At 40.2% G+C, this 24522-nt stretch overlaps 1 protein-coding gene across 9 annotated transcripts in view; it reads right to left on the reverse strand.

Moving 5' to 3' along the window:
- Positions 1 to 24522, reverse strand: part of GPAM (glycerol-3-phosphate acyltransferase, mitochondrial) — a 47127-nt gene that overhangs the window by 21065 nt on the left and 1540 nt on the right. For 2 of the 9 annotated variants that reach the window (XM_030240901.2, XM_030240906.2), the window contains exons 2-6: positions 21580 to 21652; positions 8551 to 8704; positions 7008 to 7138; positions 4949 to 5071; positions 1897 to 1970 (exon numbers count right to left, since the gene is read on the reverse strand). In XM_030240901.2, the coding sequence (XP_030096761.1) occupies positions 1897 to 1970; positions 4949 to 5071; positions 7008 to 7109 (299 nt within the window). In that variant the 5' untranslated portion in view covers positions 7110 to 7138; positions 8551 to 8704; positions 21580 to 21652. Of the gene's footprint in view, positions 1 to 1896; positions 1971 to 4948; positions 5072 to 7007; positions 7139 to 8223; positions 8327 to 8550; positions 8705 to 8956; positions 9002 to 9448; positions 9879 to 21579; positions 21653 to 24522 lie in introns of those variants that run through there. The other 7 variants (XM_030240905.2, XM_030240904.2, XM_030240902.2 and 4 more) reach the window with 7 other exon arrangements.

The following is a 24522-nucleotide window of genomic DNA, read 5'->3' on the forward strand; positions in this document are numbered from 1 at the left end:
TTAAATTCTGGCAATTTCTAAGCCCAGTAATTTCTAAGAGCAGTAAGTATTATGCAAAACTCCTATCCTGAGGTCTGCTGGTGCAATGCCTGGCTGCTGCTCCAGTGAGTGTCCCAAACTGAACTGTGGGTGACAAAGCTCATGGTGGTTTCCATGCTGGAGCCCTGCCAACGTCTCACCCGTTGTCATCACTCGAGTTACTGATCTTGGCTGTTAAACCTCCCTAACACACTTCAGTAAATTTATACATGTGTTAAAAACAGCAAGGAAAGATGAGACAGAACTTTTACACTGCAAAAGGCCAAAGCCCTAGAGTGAACTGTAATTAAGATGGGTGCACATGCACGAACCATGGGCACAGAGTGGCATGAAATGATCACACAAATTTTCAGACCAGCTATTGGTGCTGTCAGAGAAGAAGACTGGTGACCCTGTTTTAACTGTTTTTTTCCTTTATCCCCCTTCTTTTTAAAGTTTGAGAGCCTTACTGATTTTTCTAGAAAGCAAAGAAAAGGATATGCTTTCTGACAACAATAATTTTTGGTAACTATGAACATATCAGAATAGCACACAGCTATTGCAGGGATCTGTCAAGGTATGAAGGCTTCTACATTCATTTTACAGCTTACACATAATGTAGTTTAATTGGAAAAATCTGTTTTCTGATCATGTAGCAATAAGAGAAGACAAAAATGACAAAGAGTGGACCAAACAAGAGACATTTAAAACTGGCAGTTGTACCTCAGATAAGTACAATTACAGCATGCTGGCAGTTAAAGAGAACCTCTCTTGCTTTCTAAAGCCAGGGAACTGTGACTATGTAGCCCCATGAGACATAAGAACTTCATTAAAATTGCCCATTTTCACAGTATACTTCCTCACTATTCTGAGCTAGATGTGTTTATTTCAGAATAATTCATTAACCCATATTTTTTTCTCCTAATACTTCCAATTCAAGTAACTTTGACCATTCCAAACCACTCAAGCATTAGACTTTTGAAACTGATTTTTTAAAAGTTAAACAGTACTTCTGTTATTTTTCTGTATTCTAAACTACAAACTCAGCTCTTAAAAAAAACATAATTAATACAAATTTAATAAAGAACGGCTTCTAACATTAGCTTTCTCCCTCTCAAGCACACACAATGCTGCCTTTCTTTCCCTCAGACACTTTGGCTCATTTCTTTCAGGCTGCTGGCCTCTCTTTGTTTGTACTGACTCTTCAACAAATACTGCAGGACCTACTTATGCTAATGATTACTGTAAGGAAAACTTAGCAAGCATTTTTAACTTTCCAAAGAACAGAATATTTTTGTGCAATTCCAATATCTTCATCCCAGAACGCAAGATATGATTCCAATAGCGCAAAGACCCATCCTCATTTTTCAGATTTTTTTTCATTTATACCACACTTTTCAGAAGCTGCACTCTGCCACTGAGGCAGAGAAGAGACAGACTCATAAGACATATTCAGGTTAATTGCCATAAGTGGTAATAGTCAACACCTAACTTGTGAGCCAGATCTGCTCAGTAAATTAAAGGGCAGCCTGAAGTCATTCTGCATAAGGGAATAAATTGGGTGCCCTCAATATTATGCTACAGATGCTGCTGCCATTTGCATGAAAGGAGAAAGAATCTTTTTTGTGTAAAAATTCTGGGTTTTTTGTGAAACACATTTGATCCCTGCACTCTTTGTCTATAAGACCAGAGGACTTTGCCCAGTTCCCAAATACACACAGCCAGATTTAACAAGCACATTACTGAAGTTAGCACCAAATGTCTGCATTTTAGGACCACAATATATATCAATTCAGTCCAGATCATAATAAAGATTTCTCTGTCATAAAATCAGAGCACATTGAATTTTAAAAGCAAAAGAAACACTTGCTACAATACCTGGTATGTGTTTCATTGATATATATGACATTACGTAGACCCAGAGAAGGAATACTAGAATTGAAGAAGTTATCCTGTAAAACCAAGAAAAAAAAAGATTGATGGATTATTTCATTACATAAAAATAGTTTTGTCTGTTGCATTCATCATAACATTTAAGATAATGCAATGTTTTTCATTTGTACTATATGCAAAGCCAAAATCAAAGAAGCGTTGAACGTGCCTAGACAGTACACAAACTCCTAAAATGAAAATGGAATTCTAATCACTATTCCCAAGTCCAATACTTTCAAAGCATTCTCTAGGCTTTGCTGTGTGGTTGCACTGGTTACACTCTTCAAGCCACAACATTTCAGCAGATTCTGATGTAATGTAAACCAGAACTTGTCATAAAACAGAACTTATCTTTGAGACAGAGTTTTATTAAGCCACACTGGGCATTACTGTAACCATGAGCACTTGATGCTCAGTCTGTAGCATCCGGTTTGCCAGCAGAACAAGCATCGTGTAACAACAGCCCAAGGGTCAGGATATCCATTCATGGTTAGGTTGCAAATCTCCACATTCCTGCTCTGCCTGAACAACAAACTCAGTCCAGCCTTGTAGAGCCTTGTTACAACTCCACATGCCAAGGTATTAACTGGGATGAGTTTAAGAGCACTTCCACAACAAATATTCCTTAGCAGGAAGACCTAAATTCTACTCTTCCATAGCCCAAGTGAATACCTTGATGAAGAGGTTGATTTCTTTCTACCGTTCTTTCTTTCTATATGTAATTATAAAACTGGTACCTTGCCAGCAGTGAACTACAGCTAAAACTACTAGAACTGTACATGCCAAAGAAAACAAAAAAAAGGACAGCAAAGGAGAAAGATGGTCACCAGCAAGAGCAGAGCTGCAAAACAGCCTCACCACCAATTCTGCAATGGGAGTCAGGTAAGAGTCATTTGTTTGTATTTTGTTTAGGACATACCATTTACCACAAAATTAAAATATAAGACTGTCCTATGTCATTTGCAAATCAGGTAGACATTATGTGCTACAGTGAGAGCAGAGTCTTCTGCTCCCTGCTAAAGCACAACTATGCTGTACAATCAACCAATTGTTGCTCTAAGGTCTTAAGAGGAAACTTGAATGGTATGCTAATTTCTTTGACTATACACTGGTGACTTTTTGTGGATGTGATAAGCTGATGACATGTTCTGGTAAAGAGAAGATGACTTGTTCTTGGTCTCCCAAACAATCAGCAACAAAGTACAGCAGCACTGAATGCCAGTCTATACCTGTCCATACCACTGGCTCCCAGTGTCAGGTTAAACCTCACTGCAAAACTCATCCTCCAGCAGTACTGTTACACTTTAGCTTTTCCTTATTTAAATCCTCTCCACTCCTGTGTCAGGCAGAGTATGGGGTTCTGTGAAACCTACTGAGCCAATACAGGATTTCCCTGCTGGCACAAAGAAGCAGCCCAGCTCCTACCACCACATCCTGGCCTTTCCTGCTGATCTCTATGCCTCACCTCTTAGAGCACCTCTAGCATTCATTACACCCTTTAACATCCCAACTTCAGGCAGACAAGACAAAAAACTAAGATAGACAGACTAAATTAATAAAGCAGGTAGTTTTCTGCTTGGTTAGTGAACTTGATCAGCCCTCAGGACAGCAGGAAGAAAAATGAGAGGGAGAAGCAAGAGTTTCCACTCTCAGTATTGGCAAGTTGTTAGTATGGTCAGCACACTTTAGGAAATTTGCCTCACTCATTTATTTTCTTAAGAAAAACAATGAATAAGGCAGCTCCAAAAAAAGTATTTAGAATCTAATGAGATGATTATCTTTGTTACTGGCTGTGCAAGGATGGTATTTTTTTCCTTACAGCAGAAGGCAACAAAGGGCTTAATAGGTCATGCTCCTTTCTTAAGTGGGATCTCAGGATATTAATTAGTCTCCTATCAAATGGACAAAATACAGAACAGGATTTTTATTTTTAAAGCATAATTCCCAGTTTGAGAGGAACAGCCTAATTACTAACAGGCTAATTACTAAATGCATAAAGCTCTAAGCTGAGGATTCACACACACCTTTTTGCAAGTCAAAACACTTGACTTGTCTTTTTGAAGTAGTCTCAGTTTATCTAATTATTTGTCTTTTTGCCCATATCATTCTCAGCCTTCACAGTGCATCTGGATTTCTATACCCCATTTGTATGTCATTGCTGCAATTTTCTGTTCTGGCAGAGAGGAACAGAGTGAAATAACTTTTCTTTGGTCAAAGAGGGAAGCAAATTTTCCCTCTAGCCCAGCCAATGAAGTTGCAACCGAGTGCAATCTAAAGCTCAGGGTGTACACATAACCAAATTACATGATGAACTGGTTGCAAATTGTATTGTGCCATTTATCAGCATTTTGCATCTTGAGCTTACAGAAAGCCTGCCCAATGCCATTCAATAAAGTTCACATTTTAAATCAGCTTGCACAACTTCTCGAGAGCCACCATCCTGACACTGTTCCCAGTAGACAAATATCCCCACTATCACAACGGGCAGTCCCTGTTTCCAGGCTGGGCAAAGAGGCAGGTGCAGAAAATCAGTCAGGTATAGAAAATTTACTTGTTCTCACAAGTATAGGACTAAGCAAGTTGGAAAGGAAGCATATTGCTTAGCTTCCAAACTGTATTTATTCTGTGGATAGAAAATTAAAGTGTCCTAAAAGCAAACTCTCACACTTTTATATGTTCCAAATTCCTATTATTAATCTAACACACTAGATAATTTTGCTATCCCATTTCCTAGTAGTAATTCTGAAGAGCTGGAGAGTTTTGTGCAAGGAGTAAGTCTGCACTGAGAGGTGGGAGACTAAGCATCAAAACAGGCGTGTGGCATCCTTTAATTCCGTGACAAATTAAATGTAACCACAAACAACAGTGAAAAACTATAGCACTTCACAAAGTAAAAAACATTGTGACCTTAATTCTGAAAGTAAGGAAACTACTGCAACTTCATTACACTGCAACTATGCATTATTGTCAAACATAATCCATTCCATAATCTTCTTACCCGGCTCTGGGGAGTGCATACATAGCAACATCGTCCCACAAACGGCCTTTTCCTGCTCAGCAGAGCCTCCTTCCATCTTAAAGTGGCAGATCGGAACAGAGTGGGACGAGAGTTACACTCTCCCTGCAGAACAAAAGACCACTGTGAAAATATGCAGAAATATGTGTTCTGCTGTGTATGGCAAAGCTTTGAGGAAGAGGAGCTGTCAGACACACAAAAAATTAACCCTCAATTATGTAAAGCACAATTTTTTTTCTAACATTTCTCTAAAATTTAAAAAAATAAAAGCAAAATCTCAGTGTTGTAGTTATGTAAGCATTGCTGCATGGGTTGACACACAAAATTTTGAAAGGAATGATAATTGTACTTAAGAAACACCAAAGAAACTGCCAGCTGAGAAAACCGAAAGAAATTAACAGTACACTACATTCTCAATAATGTAAAGGTGCTTGCAATATGAACAATGTATTTTCAAGTTCAACTGAATATCACCCTGTAAAGCTGCAAGAAGACTCAATGTACCAAAAATATTAACTCCACGGAGTCTGTAGGCACTTTCAGCAGTTCCAAGCAGAGTGATATGAAAAAGGAACCCCTGTGACTTCTCCAAATTTACACTGTCTATCTGAAGATTACAGAACAAAAAAACCCAGAGTGACTGCGTTCACAGAACTCATTCTCTATGTTAGGACATAATGCAAAAACTGTAGTTAAGTGTATTTTATTTTATGTATCCTGATTTATTTCCATTAAAGTCTACTGAATTATTGCTGACTGAGAATGAGAACTGGGTTGCCATTTTTAAACCACATATTTTATTAAGAAAGTTACTTCCAGTGTTAAAAGTTACAGAAACAAACCAAACCAAAACCAAAATGTTGTTTAAAATAGAACTTTTATGTGGCAGAGCAATAGGGTAGAACTAAGACTGGAAGACACAAATGCAGGTCATCACATATTCAGCCCAGTGAGAAACTCCCAGAAAGTCAAAAACAATGCTGAAAATGCTTAAAAACTAAATTGTGCATGTATCACATTTGGCAAGCAGCACAAACTGGCAAATGTTCCAAGGCTAACTCTTCCATCTGAAATAAGTATCAAGATGTTAAACCTGCCATAATCCCTCCTCTACCACCTCCTTTAATACTAACTCCAAAATAAACCAACTTTGTAACAATGTCATCTTCCTTCTGCTTGCCTCCAACCCCTGACATACCTCTCCAGCATTCTCTTACAAAACCTCTTTTCTATCTCTTCTGACTTGCCTGCCCTTATTCCACTTTCTCACAGACCTCTTGATACTGCAGCTCGCTGTTCCATGGAACTTAGATCTAGCTAGATAGAAATCCCAGCTGCCAAGACATCTGCCCTTTCCCTCAACTCTGGCCATGTTTCCAATTCTTCTTCTGTATCAAGTTCAAGCTCCTCCTCTCCAGATCCACGTCTAATTCCTCCTGACCTATGCTGCTAAACCATCTACCACCACCCCAGTCCCCATGTGGCTCTTTTGGCTCCACGCAGACCAGTCTGATGTCTCCTTTGTCCCCTCCAAATCCCAAGACTCACTCAATGGAGGACACAGACTTTTAATAGGCTCCTTATTTATATCCACCAATATTTTCTGCCTCCTGGATTGCACTCCTGCTCCAGCTTCAATGCCTATATGACTGCAACTTCAGCATCAAGCTCCTTTTCACCTGCACACTTTAAACAACATCACCCAGAAGAGGAACAAGCTTCCTGTTTGACTTTCTGTTTGACTTTGGCTACTCCAGAATGGGATTCTCTCTATATAAAATGATTAGCAACATCACACCAGACGACTGTAAGACTATCAATAGAGTTTGGCAGGATTTTTCTTTTCTAGCAACATTACTCTTTGCCACAGAATTGAACTGTATGTTCCTCCTCATGTTTCAAGTTAAATTAAAACCAAACTGTATCAAGCATGAGAGACATAATTCCTTATCTTCATTCTTCATAACAATAAAAAGTCCACCTTCAGGTTGAAGAAATAATTAGATAAAAAGGGCCAGTAACATTCCCAGTTTTTACTTACCCACTCTTCAGTGGAATGCTTACATCTACTGATGCTGCAGTCTGCTGAGGTGGATAAATAGGAAACATCTATTGTTCCAAGGGACAAAGCAGTTTCATCCATGACACAGGAATTGGACTGAAGATCACAAACTGCAAAATAATAACATGTGTGCATATACATATATATATTCTTTTTATCTGTATATTCATGTATTTATATGCATGCACAGAAATACACACCTAATTTCAGTGATGGGCATCTAGCAATAAATTAGCAAACTGGTATTCACCCTTCAGTAAAAGTTCAGTTATAAAGATGCTTCCTTGAGGCTAGAAATTGGCATGATTTTAATATGCTAAAAATCCCAGCACATTTGACTTCCAAAAACACAGCACACCAACCAGCATCCTGCATGCTTTTCTAGCCCTGCTCTTCTTTCCTTAACAGGTCACTATAGTCCACTTGTAATTTTCCACTGCTCTTTACCGCATGGTTTACACCCTGAAGCCATAAGGATATGCATGTCAGACACTTTCCTAAGTTTACTATTCTCTTGCACTCTGACCTTGCTCTTTCATAATTTGCTTCTCAAGGACACCTATGATCTACAAAAACTGTCATTAATGTTCTCACCTAATCCTATCTCACAGAATATATTTCGTATCTGGTCTAGCTGTAGTCAAACCAGTTTGCAAATTCCTTGCGAAGAAGGAGTGCTCTATAAAAAAGCACACCTCCAAATGTGAAAATGCTGCTGACAAGTGACATTTCAGTCTTTTGGGATTAAAGAGCAGTAAAGAAATCTCAACCTGATTAATTATTTTGAAATGGAAGTTTTGTAGCTCATCTAATGAGCACAGTAAATAATTCTCCCTTGGCCAAAGGTAAAAGGAATAGTAAACATACTAAAACAACTTAGTGTTGTACAGTGTATTTGCAAAAGACTACAAATTAAACTGCTTTGTTATTGAGAGCCACTGAAATAAGAATCCCAGCATTTTCACCAACAGAAACTGTAAAGAGGCAATACCTCTTCTTGCATCTGTCACTGCAAGGAAATTTCTATCCTGGCCAAGCTGTGGGCCATCAGGAACAAAATTATTCCCATCCTAAGCTAACATCTGCAACAGCAAGACCTAAAACTCTAGTCCACCTTTTTTGCCTTTCCTAGTGCCCTCCCTAAGTTGCCACAAATCCATCCCGTAATACGTGCACGCAGAGCTTCCACTACAACCTGGAGTCGGAGCCAGTAGAAGAAACCGTGCAGACCATGCATATCCTTGCACAGCCTAAGTACCGAAGTCATCCCTTCATCTTTGCTGGCTGTTACATTCAATCCGCCTTTTATTTAAATTAGTCCTCAGGCAAATTACTACGTAACCCTCCCAATAAACACAAAAAAAATTGCCTAGAGAGACCTCAAATGCTGGAACCGAAATGCGTCCCGCTCGTGCTCAAGGTGACCTTGGCTGCACCGGTATATACAAATATGAACTTTAAAAAATACGCAATTAAAAGCCTGTTTCAAAAGCAGCAGCAGCAGCAGCCGCCGCATACCTACCTGTGAGCCAACCCGCCCCCCGAGCGCCCGCTGCGGCGCTGGCGCTGTTCACCTGCCGGCCACCGCCATCCCCGCGGGCTCCAGCAGCGCTCCGGGCTCACGAGGGCTCTCTCAGCAGCGCTCCGGGCTCCAGCCCCGCCGCTCACCAGACCTGCTATAAATAAAACCGCGGCGCTGAGCGCAGTGGGGGTGCGCAGTGCCCCGGGCACCGCCGCTGCCAAGGGGCCGCCCCGCGCCTCCCCGGCCGCCGCGAGGGGCGGGCGCCGGCCGCAGGCAGCCGCCGGCCGCAGGCAGCCGCCGGCACCGACCCCCGGAGCGCCGCGGGGACGGCCGAGGCTCCCCAAGGCCACCTGGCCCCGCGCCCGCCGCCCGGCCCGCGCCGCCCCTCAGCCGGCCCGCGCCCTACCACACCGCCACCGCCGCCGCCGCCGCTGCTGCTGCTGCCGCTCCGCTGGCTGCCCCGCGCTGCCCCGGCCGCACCGCCCCTCCCGCCACGCGGCAGCCGCTGCGCTGCCCCGCCCCGCCGCCGGGGGCAGCACCGCCCGCGCGGCCCGGCCCGCTCCGCCTCCAGCTGCCGCCCGGCCCGTGAGCGCTGCCCGCCGTTCACCGCTCTGCCCCGCACGGCCGCCGGCCTCGGGCCCGCGCTCACCGCGGGCTCCGCTGCTGCCCCAGCCCTCCCTCCGGGCCCGCGGCGGCGCCGCGCCTGACGCGACTTCCTGAGCGCCCGGCCCGCGGCGCGGCCCTGCCCTGCCCCGGGCCCCGGCGCTGCCCTGCCGCCCTCAGAGCCCTCGCAGCACGGCCGTGCCCAGCCCTGCCGGGGCCCTGGCGCAGCCGCCGCATGGTTCAACAACTGCTTCCATCGCCCTCCTCCCCCAGCCCAGAGAGAGCAGCGACTCACGGCTGTTTAGCTTTCAAATCTAAGCTGCTGAACAGGAAAACGCTGGAAAAGTGATGTGAAGTGGTCTTTAAATGGGTTTGCAGCGACTCAGAGTTGCCGCTGCGAGCAATCGCGGAAGTTTCGGGACAGGTATCGATCTCCCCACCCGGCCTTGCAGCAGTGCCAGTTTGCCTTTTACTGAGCGCAAAAGTAAATGTTGATTGAGATTGCTGCATGTAACCAGACAAGGGCGAGAGTATTTTTTGGCTTTGGCATTCCTGGGCTATTTAAAGACAGTTTCTCTGTGGCTTGAGTTACAGCTCAGCAGGAAGGCTCGTGCCTACATTTTTTCTTTGAATGTCCAAATCACAGCAGTGCAATACAGGAAAAAAGTGACAAAATAAAAGACAGTGTTTGTACGAATGCAAATACTCTGCTTAGAGATTTAAGTGGTACAAGGTGTTAGTTTTCCCCTTGAGGTCTTCCTACTAGATGTTTTGAAATTATTACAAATGAGAATTGTAGGAATTACAACTGTCTTTCACACATAAAAGAAAATGCGTAAGAGGTGATAGACAGAAACCTAACTGCTGCATGCATAGGAGAACTGCCCTAGTTCCCACAGCTGAGTGCCTCCAGGGAATACCACTGGAGTATTGGAGCTGGTAGTTTACTAAGAGCACTCTGCAGTTTGTGGGTCAGAAGGGATTTTGAGTCTGAATTTTCCTCCTTTAGCAAGGAAAAATACTTTATTTTGTTGCAACGTGAGTGTTGGAACAAAAGACACCTACTTTTCAAAATAAAAAATACAATAAGATATGGGCTAGAAGTGTACAACTATGAAATGTAGTAATATGAAATATACAACTCATATAAAGTTTGTATTTCTGGGCAATAAGCACTCCAGTATTTGTGTCTTTGATCTGGTGATCAGCAGCAGGGCCACATCCCACACTCAGGGTTTGACCCAGAGGTGTTGGAAGCATCAAAAGGGGAAGCTCTGAATTCCACTCAGAAAAGTGAATTCCAGTGTTACATCCTGTGGTTTTGTAACTCTCCTTGTACAAGGAGCAGATCACAGAAGCAAAGTCCCAATAAAATGCTGCAGCCTACATCCTGATCATTGCTTCCAGCCTGAGTCTATGTGCAGTGAGGGGAGTCAGAGCTTGAATCATCTTAGAAATGACATTGAAGGAGATGATTCAAGAGCTGGATTACATGAAAACTGAATATAACAGAGATGGAAATTATATATCAAGCCTACGAAAATGCAGGAAACATAAGGCCCTTAAAATTCTTCCTGATGTTGAATAATTTAATTGTTTCACTGCATTTGTGTTGTTGTTTGTGAGTTTTTTAGTAGGTACTTTATAAAAGACCCTTAATACTGCATACACACAACCTTCTCTAGGTGTGGAGATTTTTTTTATTGATTTTTCCCCTTCCACTCATAAAAATAGGGGATCAAAGAGGGGACTTGTTTTCAGTGTGCTACGGTGTAACTCAGAGCAAACAATCACTGAGTGTAAAGCCAGCTTTGCTTCCCTCTATTAAATATGAACTATAGTACATTTAAAAGCTAACATGAAGCTTTGGGCATGTTTTTTCATTGTACACTTTTACACTGGTATTTTTTTTTTCTGGTTGCAAGTGTTATTTTTGTGATATAAGTAACACAAAAATCAGAAGAAAAACCTTAGTGGCTTTGTTGTAGTTCTGTGCAGTCTCTAGAGTCTGATTTTAGTATCATTTATGAGAAAACTGCTTAGGCTATTCTTTAGACTGTTTTGAAAAGAATAGTAAATAGATACAATGTTTTACTTAAACATATTGATTCTGTGTAATAATGAAAGAATGTTTCTTGCATGATTGTAGAGCAATTTTCCCATTTTTCTAACCTTAAAAAAATCTTGGCTTATTGTAAAATAAATCCAGAGATAATTTTGTCACTCACTTGAAAAGGATCCTGAATTGGTCTAATGGGAATTGCAGCTTAGCAAGCTCTTTTTATACTTGTATAAATCCTCGGGCTTAGTAGTAAAATCTCATTTCAGTATTGAAAGCTTGATGGTGATGTTGTGTTGCCATGGAATCAAGCAAATGGGAAAAAATTTGGAATGCCCTGAAGGAACAGACTTTCAGAGCTGCATGTGCTCCAAAAAGCCCAGATACTGCTGGGTTTTCACTTCAGAAAAGGGAGATTCTGTCCTGCTTCCATTGAAGCCAATGGGAAGCTTGCCACTGATCTCAGTAGGAGCGGGAGCATGCCTGTGTTTTGCAATCCATCTTTTTAAAGTCCTTAAACTGAAGTGTTTGCCGTGCCAAAGAGTCCAGGGAGGTGATTTGCATATGATGGCAAATGAGCAGAACCCTGGCTTTGTGTGAATAAGCTGCTGACCACATTCGTGCATAGCAGCCTGCAGAGGAGAAAGAGCTGGCAGGACTCTCTTTTTTCTAAAATAATGATTAGTCCTTCCTATGTTTAAATTCCTCACGAAGCTTCCAGCAGAGTTCAACAAAGTACCTGTTTGCAGGACAATTCTGTGCAGAGGAGGAGGGAGCAGGGACAAGGGGACTTCTTTTTACATCGGCTCTACCCTGGCTCTGTTCTCTGAGCTCATTTCCAGCGATTCCCATGATGTCACTTTTAGTAATGGAGACATGTTTACAAAAGAGTACAGAGCATCCTCTTTAAAAAGAAACTTTCAACTTGGGGAGCATTACAAAAGTTAGGAAACTAAAAACTGTGTGAGGAGGGAGTAAAGATCCAGACAAAGGTTCTTTGTTTGCAGTGACCGAACTTGACCTCACATGACTATGAACAATAATGAATATGCAGTTTGGCAGTGGCAGAACTCAGTGTCAGCATTATTGCCTTTGGTATACAATATATTAAGAGCATCTGAGAGTGGCAAGTGGCCACAAAATGGGCTGATAAGATTGTATGTAAAAATGCTTTGGGTATACTTAATATCTCCTTTCAAGACAAATGATTTTTTTCTTTTCTATTTCATTGCCCTTATCTTGAGAACAAATACAAAATTCATTAGGAGTACAGTGACTCTCTCCTATGAAATATATTGTGTTTCTGTAATTTTGAAAAGATAAGGGCATTTTGGCCCAAGCTGCTCCTAGCTTTTCCCTTGAACTTGTTACTCACATTAGTACAAAAAAGGCTTTTGTTCTAACAAAAAGATCTGCTATAACTGAATTAAAACCATTATTACTAACTTTTACACTTTAAACTTAGCACCATTTTTCTGTCAAGAAATTACACACATACTTGCATTTTGTACAAGTCAGAAAATCCTAACTATCCAAAGGGATTTGCCAAAATTTTAAATTTAGCAATGAGGAATGGCAGAATTTGGAACAAGATTCTCCCATACTTGTGCCTTGAGCAATTATCTGCCATAACAATACAGGCTTCCCCCTGCCTGCTGTGAGCAAGGGGCATGTATTATAAGGGTGGTTCCACTTTTCCACTTTTGTTTCTTGAGGATATTTGCAAAGCTGACATTCTATCCAAGAGCTGATTTTATGTAAAAAACAACAGATGAAGCAAATAATTTACTGCATATAGGCCCTAAGTAGTTAGCTATTCCAAATTATTATCCACTTGTAAATCATTAAAAATTGATCTGTGTGGGGGACTCTGGTGTTTAAAGGATACATTGCATTTGCAGGTACTTCAAGTTTCACTACTAACTATTGTCAAGCCAAATAAACTTGTTCTTGTCAATTTCTCTGCAAAAAGCAAAGACTTTCTTCTCATCTAGTTCCCTCTCCAGGAATCCAGAACTGCTTGCTACCCTTCCAAAAAAAGAAAGCAAGGAATATAATAGAAAATGGAGAAATCTAAGAGCTAAGGGCAGTATGGGCCATTTTGAAAAAAAATGGCATTTCCTAGAAAAATCACAAATTTGTGATTTTATCAAATTTTCTGTGAGTTATCCTTGAGTAACAGAACTGAGAATTTTTCTAGAATAACACACCCCCTAATTAATAGGAGGTTCTAGGCAAGTGTTTCATCAGTATCTCAAAAGGAGGCACTTTTCACTGCTCAGTTTTGCTCTATTGTGCAGCTGTTGGCTTTAGAAGGACTTGTCACATCTTGTAAAGTACTGTAGATACTGCAGGTTGGGATCACAGACAGCTCTTTCAACAACTGTGCACCAGAGGCTTTGCAACAGATTGTGTGACCCAGGTGTTGAGTCATATGATTTCCCACCCCTCCCCTCATTTTCAGGTATTTGGGACCATATCCCACCCCTCCCCTCATTTTCAGGTATTTGGGACTATATCCCACCCCTCCCCTCATTTTCAGGTATTTGAGACCATAATCAAGGCATTGCTGGAGGGATACTGGAAGAGTCTTAATGCCTTTGCAGTGAAAGACACAAGACCTGATGGTTGGGAAATTTCCACAGAATTTTGGGGACATCTTCTGAAACAACCTGGCAGAGTTATCAAAGTGTCTGGGCATCATTCTGCTCTGATGCAATGGTCCTGGTGCAGTCTGCCACATATTCCAATGAAGGCTTTACACTCCCAATCCCTTATGTGATTATCTCATATAGATGAACAGAGAGACACCTACAAAGGGCAACACTCCCTGCTCCCCAGATTATCCAAGCAAACAAAATAGATTTGCTGATTTTGGCTTTGCAAAAAGCACAAAGGAACTAAAAATCCCCATAGATGTCTCGATGTATTTCCTTTGTTTAAGTCAGTTTCACTAAAAAATAGAAGGTCTCCATGCTTTAGTTTTCCATAGATATACATAACTAATTTTATGTAACTGAAATTTTATCTATGAACACAATCAACAAAAAGCAAACTATAAATGATGTCTCAGCATGACAAAATTAACTGAGAACCCTGACAAAAAGCAGTTTTTTGCTTCTGGCCCTCTTTCTGCACTAATCTGGCTACACCAGTTACATTCCAATTCTGACACTCAAATCATGTTGAGCAATTTTCCCACAGTGTGTTTTCCAAAGGCATTTTTCCCACTCCCACTTATGTGTCTCTTGCATCTGGGAACTGCAGAAAAATGTCCTTAAGTCCTAAGATCCAGCCAACCATTGAACTTGTATTACAATGATAGATTTCAAAAACTGTGGGTGATCATTTGACCAAAACTATACCAACTGACCCAGCAAAAGTCTACTTTTTCAGTTACTAAATTACAGATATTCAGTTCATATCATGATAAAATCTTACACAGTTTTTTTTTTTTTCACTGTTTGAAGCATAACCTAATACTTTCCTAAGTATCTTATACCTTAATGAGAACACAAATATTTTTATTTGTATACCCTAAAATCTTGCATAGTTATTGCAGGATGTTCACGTGAGGTGGCAGAGGCCTTGGAAAGGTTATAATCACTTTCTAGAAGGTGATGTTTTTGCAGGTCAGGTCCTGTCTTTCCCCTTTATAAAACAACACAACATATTACTATCTTGGTATTTCACACATGACCAGCCATTGCTTCAGGAAACTTGCATGGGTCACAGCATGACAGGCTGGATGCATAAAGCTGCTTGTGGACTAAGTCACCCCACAGCTCTTTCAGATTTAGGATAATGGTGTGTCATACATGCTGACTTTATTCTTACTACACTTTCCCCTTTCATTATTTCTACAGGATGAATAAAGCAAGAGTGGTTTCTGGAGGGTTCTTGTTTATTTTACCTTTACCTACAAAGAGAGACTAAATATTTCCAGAAGCAAAGTACCCCAAGCTGTAGGACAGGCATGTTTTGAGCCAGGTCTTTTGAGGGAGAGAAGTGACTGGTGCCTTTGTAATCAACTTAATGTCATCAACTTTACCTGAGGTACAAGTGAAGATTATATCAGATTTTTGGCTTTAAAAGCCCTGTCTTTCAGAGGCACAAAGTTACAAAGAAAAAACATTTCATCCAGCATAAAAAAATTGAGCAAATTTGAGCACCTGTTTATCAGCATGATTTACTGAAAGCGTCACAGTAGTTCAGGTAAACTAGAATTGCTGTTAACAGGCAGTAGAGCTCAGGCTGAAAGACAAGAACAGGAGCCTCTTGAAGCCACAGTGTCTTATTTCTTCTGAGGAAAAACATTAGCAAACTGCAGGTAACCATTTGTGCATTTTCTGACAGAACTTTTTAATTAATGTCATGGATTGACTATACTGGTGTAATAGATTCATGGAATCTTAAGGGTTAGGAAGGAACCCTACAGGTTATCTAGTACCCAGACCCCTACCATGGGCAGGGACATGTCCCAGTAGACCAAATTGCTCAAGGCCTTATCCAATCTGGCCTTGAACTCTTCTAGGGTTGGGGCATCCACAACCTCCCTTAGCATCCTCTTCCAGTATCTCACCACCCTCCCAGTGAAGAACATTTTCCTAATATCTAAACAAAGTTTCCCCTCTTTCAGTTTGTAAATTTAACAATAACAACAACAACAACAATTATGTTATATTTATAATATGAAATACAAAAAGTAGTGAGCAGACCAGTGCACTTTGAATGTGCATTCAGAAATCTGCTTTAGTGGTCAAAATATACTGGGCATGAATTTGCCTATTGCTCTTCCTTGCAAAAAGTGTTCTTCTCATCCTGAGCTACTGCAGTGTCTCTGAGATTAAACTGAGCTTCTCCAATCAAGCTCAGTTGTGTTTCCCCACAAACTTTTTTCACGTTTCACAGAACTTTCTGTGCATTTTCACCTGTGACATTGCTCAGATACAATTTTGTGAATAGTTAGTGTTTGTATTTATTACTTGCTTAGAATGTGCTAATTAAATTAATGCATAAAAAATACTTGGGAAGCACCAGCCAGATTGGAAACTGGAGAAGGCTCCTGTGCACTTAGCAAGTTATTTCTGGAGCAGCCTTCCAAAAGAGATATGTTGCAAAAATCAGCCCCAAGTCCAACCTACATTATGGCATCATCTGACATTTTTGACCATTCCTCATTCAGTTTCAGCTTTTCTGGTAGATCATTGGTATGTATGGACCAGGAGGTATCATCAGTTATCCTACCCAGTATGATGAAACATGAAGCAAAATTTCATAGCTTGTTTACCCAAGCAATACCTGCTACTAAAAATAACTTGGTTACTATATTTTAACTAATACTTCAAGGACTGGCATAGATACCTTATCTGCTTCTGATCAGCCCTCAAAAGAAGAGCCAATATATTTTGAAATGTTATTTATTTTCTAATCTAGGTATTTTTAAATCCCGTAAAAAGGCAGATGTGGAGAAAAAAAATCATCCATGTCTATACTTAGAATATTTGGAAGCAGAATAATGCACAATTAAAGAGTCTGTGTGCCATTTTGCAACTTTGTGGTCAGTAGCATGATCCACTGTGTCTTTGCTTCTCTGCTTTTTCTGTTCCTCTGGGGACCCTATGTAGATGTTTCCTGACCATAGATATATGTGATATCCCTGTGGTCAGTTAATATTCAGAATTTTAAGAGGCTGCATACAAAGTAAGGAGTGCACTTTCAGAGGATCACACTAGTAAATATAACCTGGTAGAGCCCTCCAGTGAAGAAGTGCCTTAAATGTAACTTGTGTTTGCTATGGGAGTTCAAATGAATCATTTAGAAAGGTGTTAAATTAAGGATAGAGAAGGAAAGAAGGTAATGTTATAGCTAAAACATTTTCAATTCCAACTGTGTCTACAATCCTTCTGATTTAAACTTTCATTTTTGCTTAACAGAGATTTCTCATCTGCATTCTCTTAATTTCTTCCATTTTACACTTCATTCTGTATTAGTGCAGTGTCCAAGATATCTTTACTCTTTTTCCTCCATACGGATCCTGACTTAGCCATATAAAATTAAATAAAAAGGCTAAAACAGTAAACTTAGTATAAAATAAATTTTAAACCCCCTCTTTTGAATGTTCCATGAATGTTGTGTGTCTTCTGATCTCCTCTCTATCTACAAGTTATTTGTATTTCAGCTGGTATAGCATGAGATCCTTGGGGTAAAATCATAGCATGGCAAAAATCCAATAGCAAATCTCCCCCCTTGACCAGGAAAGCTGCATCACAGTGTGGTGTATGGTATAAATATCACAAAATTTATGTACTCTACTACAGGACGACCACAGGCACTTTCTGAGCCCTACTTGAGCTTATACTCCACACTTCTGTATTAACTGAGCACATAACTTAGGAGGGAGCACTTAATGCAAAATTCATTCGGCCGAGAGTGGCCTTTGGAAGCAGGCTCGCACTATCAGCTGTGACTTGTGCAGGACACCTCAGGGAGCTGCAATCTCTGCATCCTTACGTAACAGGCATTAAGAAGCAGTTACACAACTTAATGCAAACACCACCGGCAGATGAAAACCCATGGCACACACAGGATCTTGAGTAATCATCAAAGCAGTGCCAGAAAATAAATTCTACCTGCAGAAAACAGGTTTTTGTGTTAAATCCATTTCCTGGGATTCTCTGTAGTTCTGTTGCTGGTGGCCTGAATAGTCTGCTGCAAAGTGGATTTTCACTGTGAAGTTTTTATCCTTCAAAACCTTTTAATACAAACTTTGACCAACACTGCCAGAAAATGTGTGTGCAATTCAACTCATATCTTTACTGACTGCAATAATAAACTTTTGGTCTAAAACAAACAGTTCATTAGCAAACAGATACTTTTGTGCACTGAGGTTACTTGGGCCTCTCTCCTCCTGTCATCCCATTTTTCACTCACTGTTCAGACACTTAGAGTTTGATGTCTGAGTGTGTCTTCATGGTGCCAGGGCACTGCAACTTTCTCAAATTTAGTACAGGGGTACAGAACATATTCCATTTTTTAGTGCACAAAACTTATTAGTGTCCTTTAATTAAAACTGTTAATTCAAGCAATACTTTAATCTCAGACGTTAATTTAGGTTGCAGGGTATGCCTAAAGTCAGGCAGTTATGGTTATCCACACCTCTATTCTAAACTCAGGAAATGGTATCTGTTATCTTTGCACTACCTTCAGAATATTTTCTAAAGCTGATGTAATTTCTTGATAAATATGTTACATTTTTAATGAAAGGAGCATTCCAAGCCCCACTTTAGATACTTCACAGTGCAGAAGTTGAAGTGCTATACAAAGTGTTATATGGGACAGACTCTGTTCCCTTTTACTTCAATAGAGATTGGGATGACTCCAGATTTCCACTGCTATAAAAAAGTAGATTTTTTTCTCCTCAGCCAAGAAGAATGCAAGGGATGGCAAGACATAACAATGTGGTCAGAAATTCTACTTGAAAGATGAGTAGTTTATCACTGTTTAACTAAGTGACATCTTTAGAAAACATTCAAGTATTTGAAACACCATCAGGCCTCAGATAAGACACAGGTGGTGTTTTTTAGTCTATGGCATTGCTTGCTTACTTGACTGATGTGTTCATAAAGAGGTGACATTTTTGAATCAAATATATTTAAACAGCAATAAAATAATAATGCTGGATAACTAAGGCAGACGGGGTTGGACTGCATTAAGGGGATAGGAGAGCTGAAAGAAATTTGGGGTTTATCTTTTTCACAGCCTGATAAAAATCCACCCATCCAACTTTTCTTCTAACCCACCAGTTTATTTGCCCTGTCCAGTATCCTGTTTTAGTCTTCCATCTCTTCAAAAACAATCACTTGGAAATGCTGAAATAAATACATTCAGTCCCTGAAAACCCTACCCAACAAAGCCCAAAGACCAGGTTTAAGAAGACCTGAGCCTTCCTTGCTCACTTTTTCCATTTTATTCCCACTTCTCAAGAAAACACACCATTCTCTTGGGATTTTTTGGTTAAAACATGCTGGTGGCAAAAGATATCCCTCTCATCACGGAGGTGTGCAGTGATCTAGAGAGGGGAAATGATCCACCTGAAAGGGAAGTCCTCATCAACCATCACTGGAACAACTACAGTGGCAGTGGAAGGGTGAGGGAGGGGCAGGAGCTGTGCAGAGTAGCAGAGCCATTGCAAGAGGTGTCTGAGCTGTGCTCACACAATCACATCCCATTGCTTGTGAGGAGTAGCATTGTTTCCTGTTATTGAAGGAGAGCATAAACATGGGGGAGGGAGAGCCCCAGAATGAAAACAGACTTCATGGAGAATGATGTCAAATTGTGGCTTTAAAAAGTACATCTTTCACATCATTATCCAAGTTGGGGTTTAATTTTGTTTTCTGGGAATAAAAACAGGAAAATAGCTTAAATACTGATAACACGTCTTTTCTCTCATTTAAATTCCCAGTTAAAAAAGAAATATAAAACCAGTTTGTTTTCATGCCAACAATTAGATTTATCAGAATATATTTGTATTAATTCCCTAATTAAAATTACATTGCATTTGTCAGAACCCTTTAGGCAATAGTAATAGCAATGGAATTAATCACCAAAGCATTTTTTTCCTGATCAAGGTGTTTTCCTGAAGTATTGCTACAAGGTACATCCAATTCAGCCATGCTTGAGAACACTGTAATTGTGTTTGACAGGAACATCATTCTTTCTTTAATGAAATAGGTTTCCAAAGTGGTTTCTACCACCTACAGTTTGGAAACCAGTGTGCTGCCATATAGGATGGCTTCTTTCCTTGCCTACTGTTGGCAAACTGCCATTTTATCTCTATATGCTCAGTTAAACCTCTACTTACAAACTAAAGGATCTGTGAGTACAGAAAAAAATCTGGGAAATGTGATGAAGCATTTATGTATCATCTTCTGACCTTCATATCTTAATTTTTTAAGTGTTCTTTGTACTGGTTATTCCAGAACTGTCTGTCATCTACAACATCCTAATTGTATTGTTTTAACTGACAGGTACATACAAACATCATTCCACAGACTTATTTTTAGTCAGGGATTTCTCGTGTTCAATTAAAAAATAGCAAAGAAGTAACACATAAAAAGATAACTGTAAACAGGCAGTGATTCAGAAAAAATTTACGCAGTTCTGTTTCACATATTGCTCCATTCTAAGATACCTGAGAAACATTTATTTTCTCATTTATTTTCTGCAAGTATCCTGAGCACTGTATGGAACCTCTAATTGTATTTTCTTTCATGCAAAAAAAATACAGCAAAATAACCAGTGCCAATCCAGCCCCAAATGTATATGGTCATGAGAAAGGACATATAGAAAATCTACCTGGATAAAGAATGATTCATCCACGGAGAGAAGGTACCCAGGAGAGGTGCCAGGGATGATCTCTGTCCTCTGCTATTTTATCTATCTTGCTGAAGCAATTACAGCTCCCATTACTGTGATACCAGAATATATAAGGACCTACAGCTGTTCTTACAACACTCAAATGGGATGGACTGATAACATGGGTTATCCTGGGTCAGAAGTGTGAAGAAGATCATTGCATAAGCTTCACATGCTCTTGATAGGTAGATGGTGTTTGTTGACCATTCCTATATAAATCATCACCTAACCTCATTCTCAAAGCATCCAATTGTTTCTCAAGCATTCATACAAAAATAGTCAAGAGGTCCCATCTTGGAAGTGTTACTGGACATGAACCAGCAGCTGAAATGACTTGCAGCAACATCTTTCAGTGCACAACAACTGCCCTTCCACTATGGTTGTCAAGATAAATATATTCCATAACAAGGCTTCTAAATGTCCATTCCAGTCAGTCATTTTAATCACAGAGTGCTGAGTAAGACTGTATTTCCCCCATTGTCCATGTGGTCATAAAATTCTAATTAGATGAAGATGTTGTTAAGCTACTCATGCCTCTAGGTTTTCACAGTTTGATTAATGTTAATATTTTAAGAGAACATTATACCTGAAACTGATTTGGAAGCAAAAAATCCCTGTTTACATGCATGAAGAAGTCCTCCCCAAACTATAAATATATAAATATGATCTTGTTAATTTACTGCAGCCAGCAGTGACTTTTCTGCATGGGACACTGGCACGTTACCATCTATTCTGAGTGATGTAAGTTGAGTTTGATGACTGGATGTCAGCTGGTAGCTTCTCCTGTAAAGGTACTCATTGCTGCTGGGCTGAGTAGTCCATAAATTCTATACAGATGCTTTACCACAAGTGGAGGGAGAATGTTCTTAATGCAACTGTTTATGATTCCCAGTCAGAAATTTTTAGTATTTTTATAATTATCTCTATCTGTAAAATGGCAGAATACTTACCAGCCTGGTAGGATGTTGGGTAGGAGAATTAGCTGTTATGTTGAGATGCTCTTAGACTGATGAATGTTAAGTCCTGCAGAGAGAGAAATATGTGATCCACTGACACTTGATTAACACACACCTATGTCATCACCTCTGCAGCCTTTACAGCAAAAAACAAGCAAGGCTGGATTGCTCAATTAATAACAAGCTTGGATAACACCTGTCAATGAAAAGTAATGTGTCCCATATGTTGACATAGTTTCCTTTAAAACACCTCATTTTACAGTCCCATCCAAACATTTTTTATCCACTACCATCTTTCTAATACAGTGGATTACTATATTGCTCATCTTTTGGAAGCTGGACTAGATGACCTCTAAAGCTCCCTTCCAACCCGAACTATTCTCTGATGCCAATTCAAGTTCAGGCTTAATCAGCATTAATTTGCTTCAGACTTCATGATAATGCTTTTAAAATAATTTCACTAAGACAATTTATATCATTTTATTCTTGATTCTAAAGCTACAAGGGTATGTTGTAGCTACCTAGAGAAAAACCCTCAGAAAACCTATATAAAGGCACCAAGGAAAAAGCATACAAGAACAAATGCCATGAAGTCTCAGAGCACCAAATGTGCCAAAGACACATTCTGCAGCAGCACCATTGCAGCAATGTAGTGAAGGATGTTTCCAGCATGTATTTAATACATTTTAACTTTTACTGGTAATTCAAGGTTAATGAAAATCAGGGGGGTTGGACTGGAACTGATTTCAACGATGCTAGAGACTTTCACACAATGCACCCATTCAGGTGACTTTGGAAAGCCTTTCATATCTTCATGCTGAAATATCTTGGCTGTTTCAGCCAATAGCCAATATAAGCTTTAAAGCTAATTTAATGCACTAACCTTAATATGGTGCAATCACATGTAGGAGCCAACCAAATCAAAAGTGTTTTTAACAGGTTTTAATAGTGTCTTGCACTAGAGCTGGTTGGATATTTTTGCACGAAAGAATGGATAGAATTATTGCATAAAGTTAATCTTTATGGGGAATTTTCGTTCTTAATCATCTCTCATTTAAATCTAAAAATATGGGCAATTTTGTCCCAATCACTTGCTGAAAAATGAAGATGTCAGGTCAGAAATACTGCAACGCTTATGGAGAAAGAGGATGAGCTCACAGTTTAATAGTGATAGCTTGATATCAACAATATTATTGTGTTTGAGGAGAGATGCAGTCCAAAGGTAGCATCCTGCCTTCATTCCCCTCTCCATGCCACGATCTTTGTCATATGTTCTGCAACATCTGCCCTGGTATAATGCACCTTGAGAGATTTTGTCTGAGATAGGAGTCCATGAAGCTAAATGCATCTCCCCAGGTCTCTGCAGTGATATTTCTGAATAGAAAAGATTTTCAATTTTCTCTCTTTGAAATCTGTGGATGAGTTTGTGATCACAGACAAACTTTTCTCTGTTCTGTTTACATGAACACCATTGCACACACACAGAGCAATATTTCCAGTAAGTTTGGACGTGCAGGGCAGCTTGAGGCAGAAAAGCACTAATAGATTATATTAATACAAATTAAAGTCCTGACCCTCAATCTTGTTGAGCTGAATGGTTCCCTCTAAGGAGAGGAATTTCAGTGATGCTGAAGAAGCCTGTGACATATGCATTACTCACAGGAGCCATGGTGCAAGGCTGGAAATCTACTTCCAGCTCATTATGCATGTGTGGTTTCAGCTGTCCTAATTGCAGGCTCACACAGACACACACATGTTAGCTATCCAGCAGAGGGGGCATCAAAAACCTACAACCATTCAGCACCAGTGTAACAGCAATGTACTGCAGCAGACAGTCTCTCCACAGCAGCTGGGATGAGCTGGTGGCTGCTGCTGTGCCATACTTCAAACCAGCACCTTCCATGGAGAGGAAGCAAGGCAGAATGAAAGCTATGAGGGGTTCTTACATTTTTACATCAGCATGCCTTAGTGTTCACAACACGCCTTTGAAATTTCCATTTCAACCCCTGGATATTAATTTTGGAAAGAATAAGATTGAAAATGCAATGGCAATAAAAGACAAAATAGGAGGATAGACACAGCTCACTCCTATACAGAAGATTCATTATTTAATCTTCTTAAATATATCCCTATAAGAAATTAGATTATTATGTACTATTACCTAGGAAAATCCACTTGCTGATATATCTAGTAGATACTCAGATGAGTGAAAACAGACGTGGTGCTAATCAAGTGGGAAAGTCTAAAATAGCAACACAGAAAACCATTGTGGGTTCTTAATCCAGAGGAGTTAACCATCTGGGGCATATTGCATACCTTGTGACCACAATTGTAGCCCCAGCTCTTGAGAGGAGCTGTGATTCTGCCTCCCTGGGCATCTGTGAGACCTACAAGGTCTTCAAGGTAGCAGGTGGTGCTCTGGTACAGTCAGAAGGGGTGATAATTTATTTGGAGGTTTTTTTAAAAAAACTTTAACTGGAGTGGACTTACAGGTCTCAATGATATAAATGATTTGTCACACCTTGGTCTTTCATCTGCTTTGTCTGTGCCTCCTACAGCCTAGAAAAATTGTCCTAAGTCCTGCTGAGTCCTGCTAATACTGAAGGATTACTGAGAGGCTAAGGAAAAGTTGAACTGGACTGGAGAACCAACGCATTGGGTGAGCTTTACCCAGCCAAGCCTAGATGTTTATATCTGTCTCTCCCACTAGGAAGAAACATTCATTTCTAGGGCCACAGGCCTTCTGATCCCAGAGCAGATGCCTCAAGCATCCAGGTGCATCACTCATAAGAGGCTCTGAAGGACCCAGTATCTTTGCACTGAATATAAAATTTAAGCGACTATTCCAACCATAGACAAACCACTGACTTCTAATCATGCCAAACCTCATCCCAGCTGACCACCTTGGCAGTCTGGTATTAGAGCAAATCAAGGAAG

Source organism: Serinus canaria, chromosome 6, assembly GCF_022539315.1.
Source record: "Serinus canaria isolate serCan28SL12 chromosome 6, serCan2020, whole genome shotgun sequence".
Classification (NCBI taxonomy): domain Eukaryota; kingdom Metazoa; phylum Chordata; class Aves; order Passeriformes; family Fringillidae; genus Serinus; species Serinus canaria.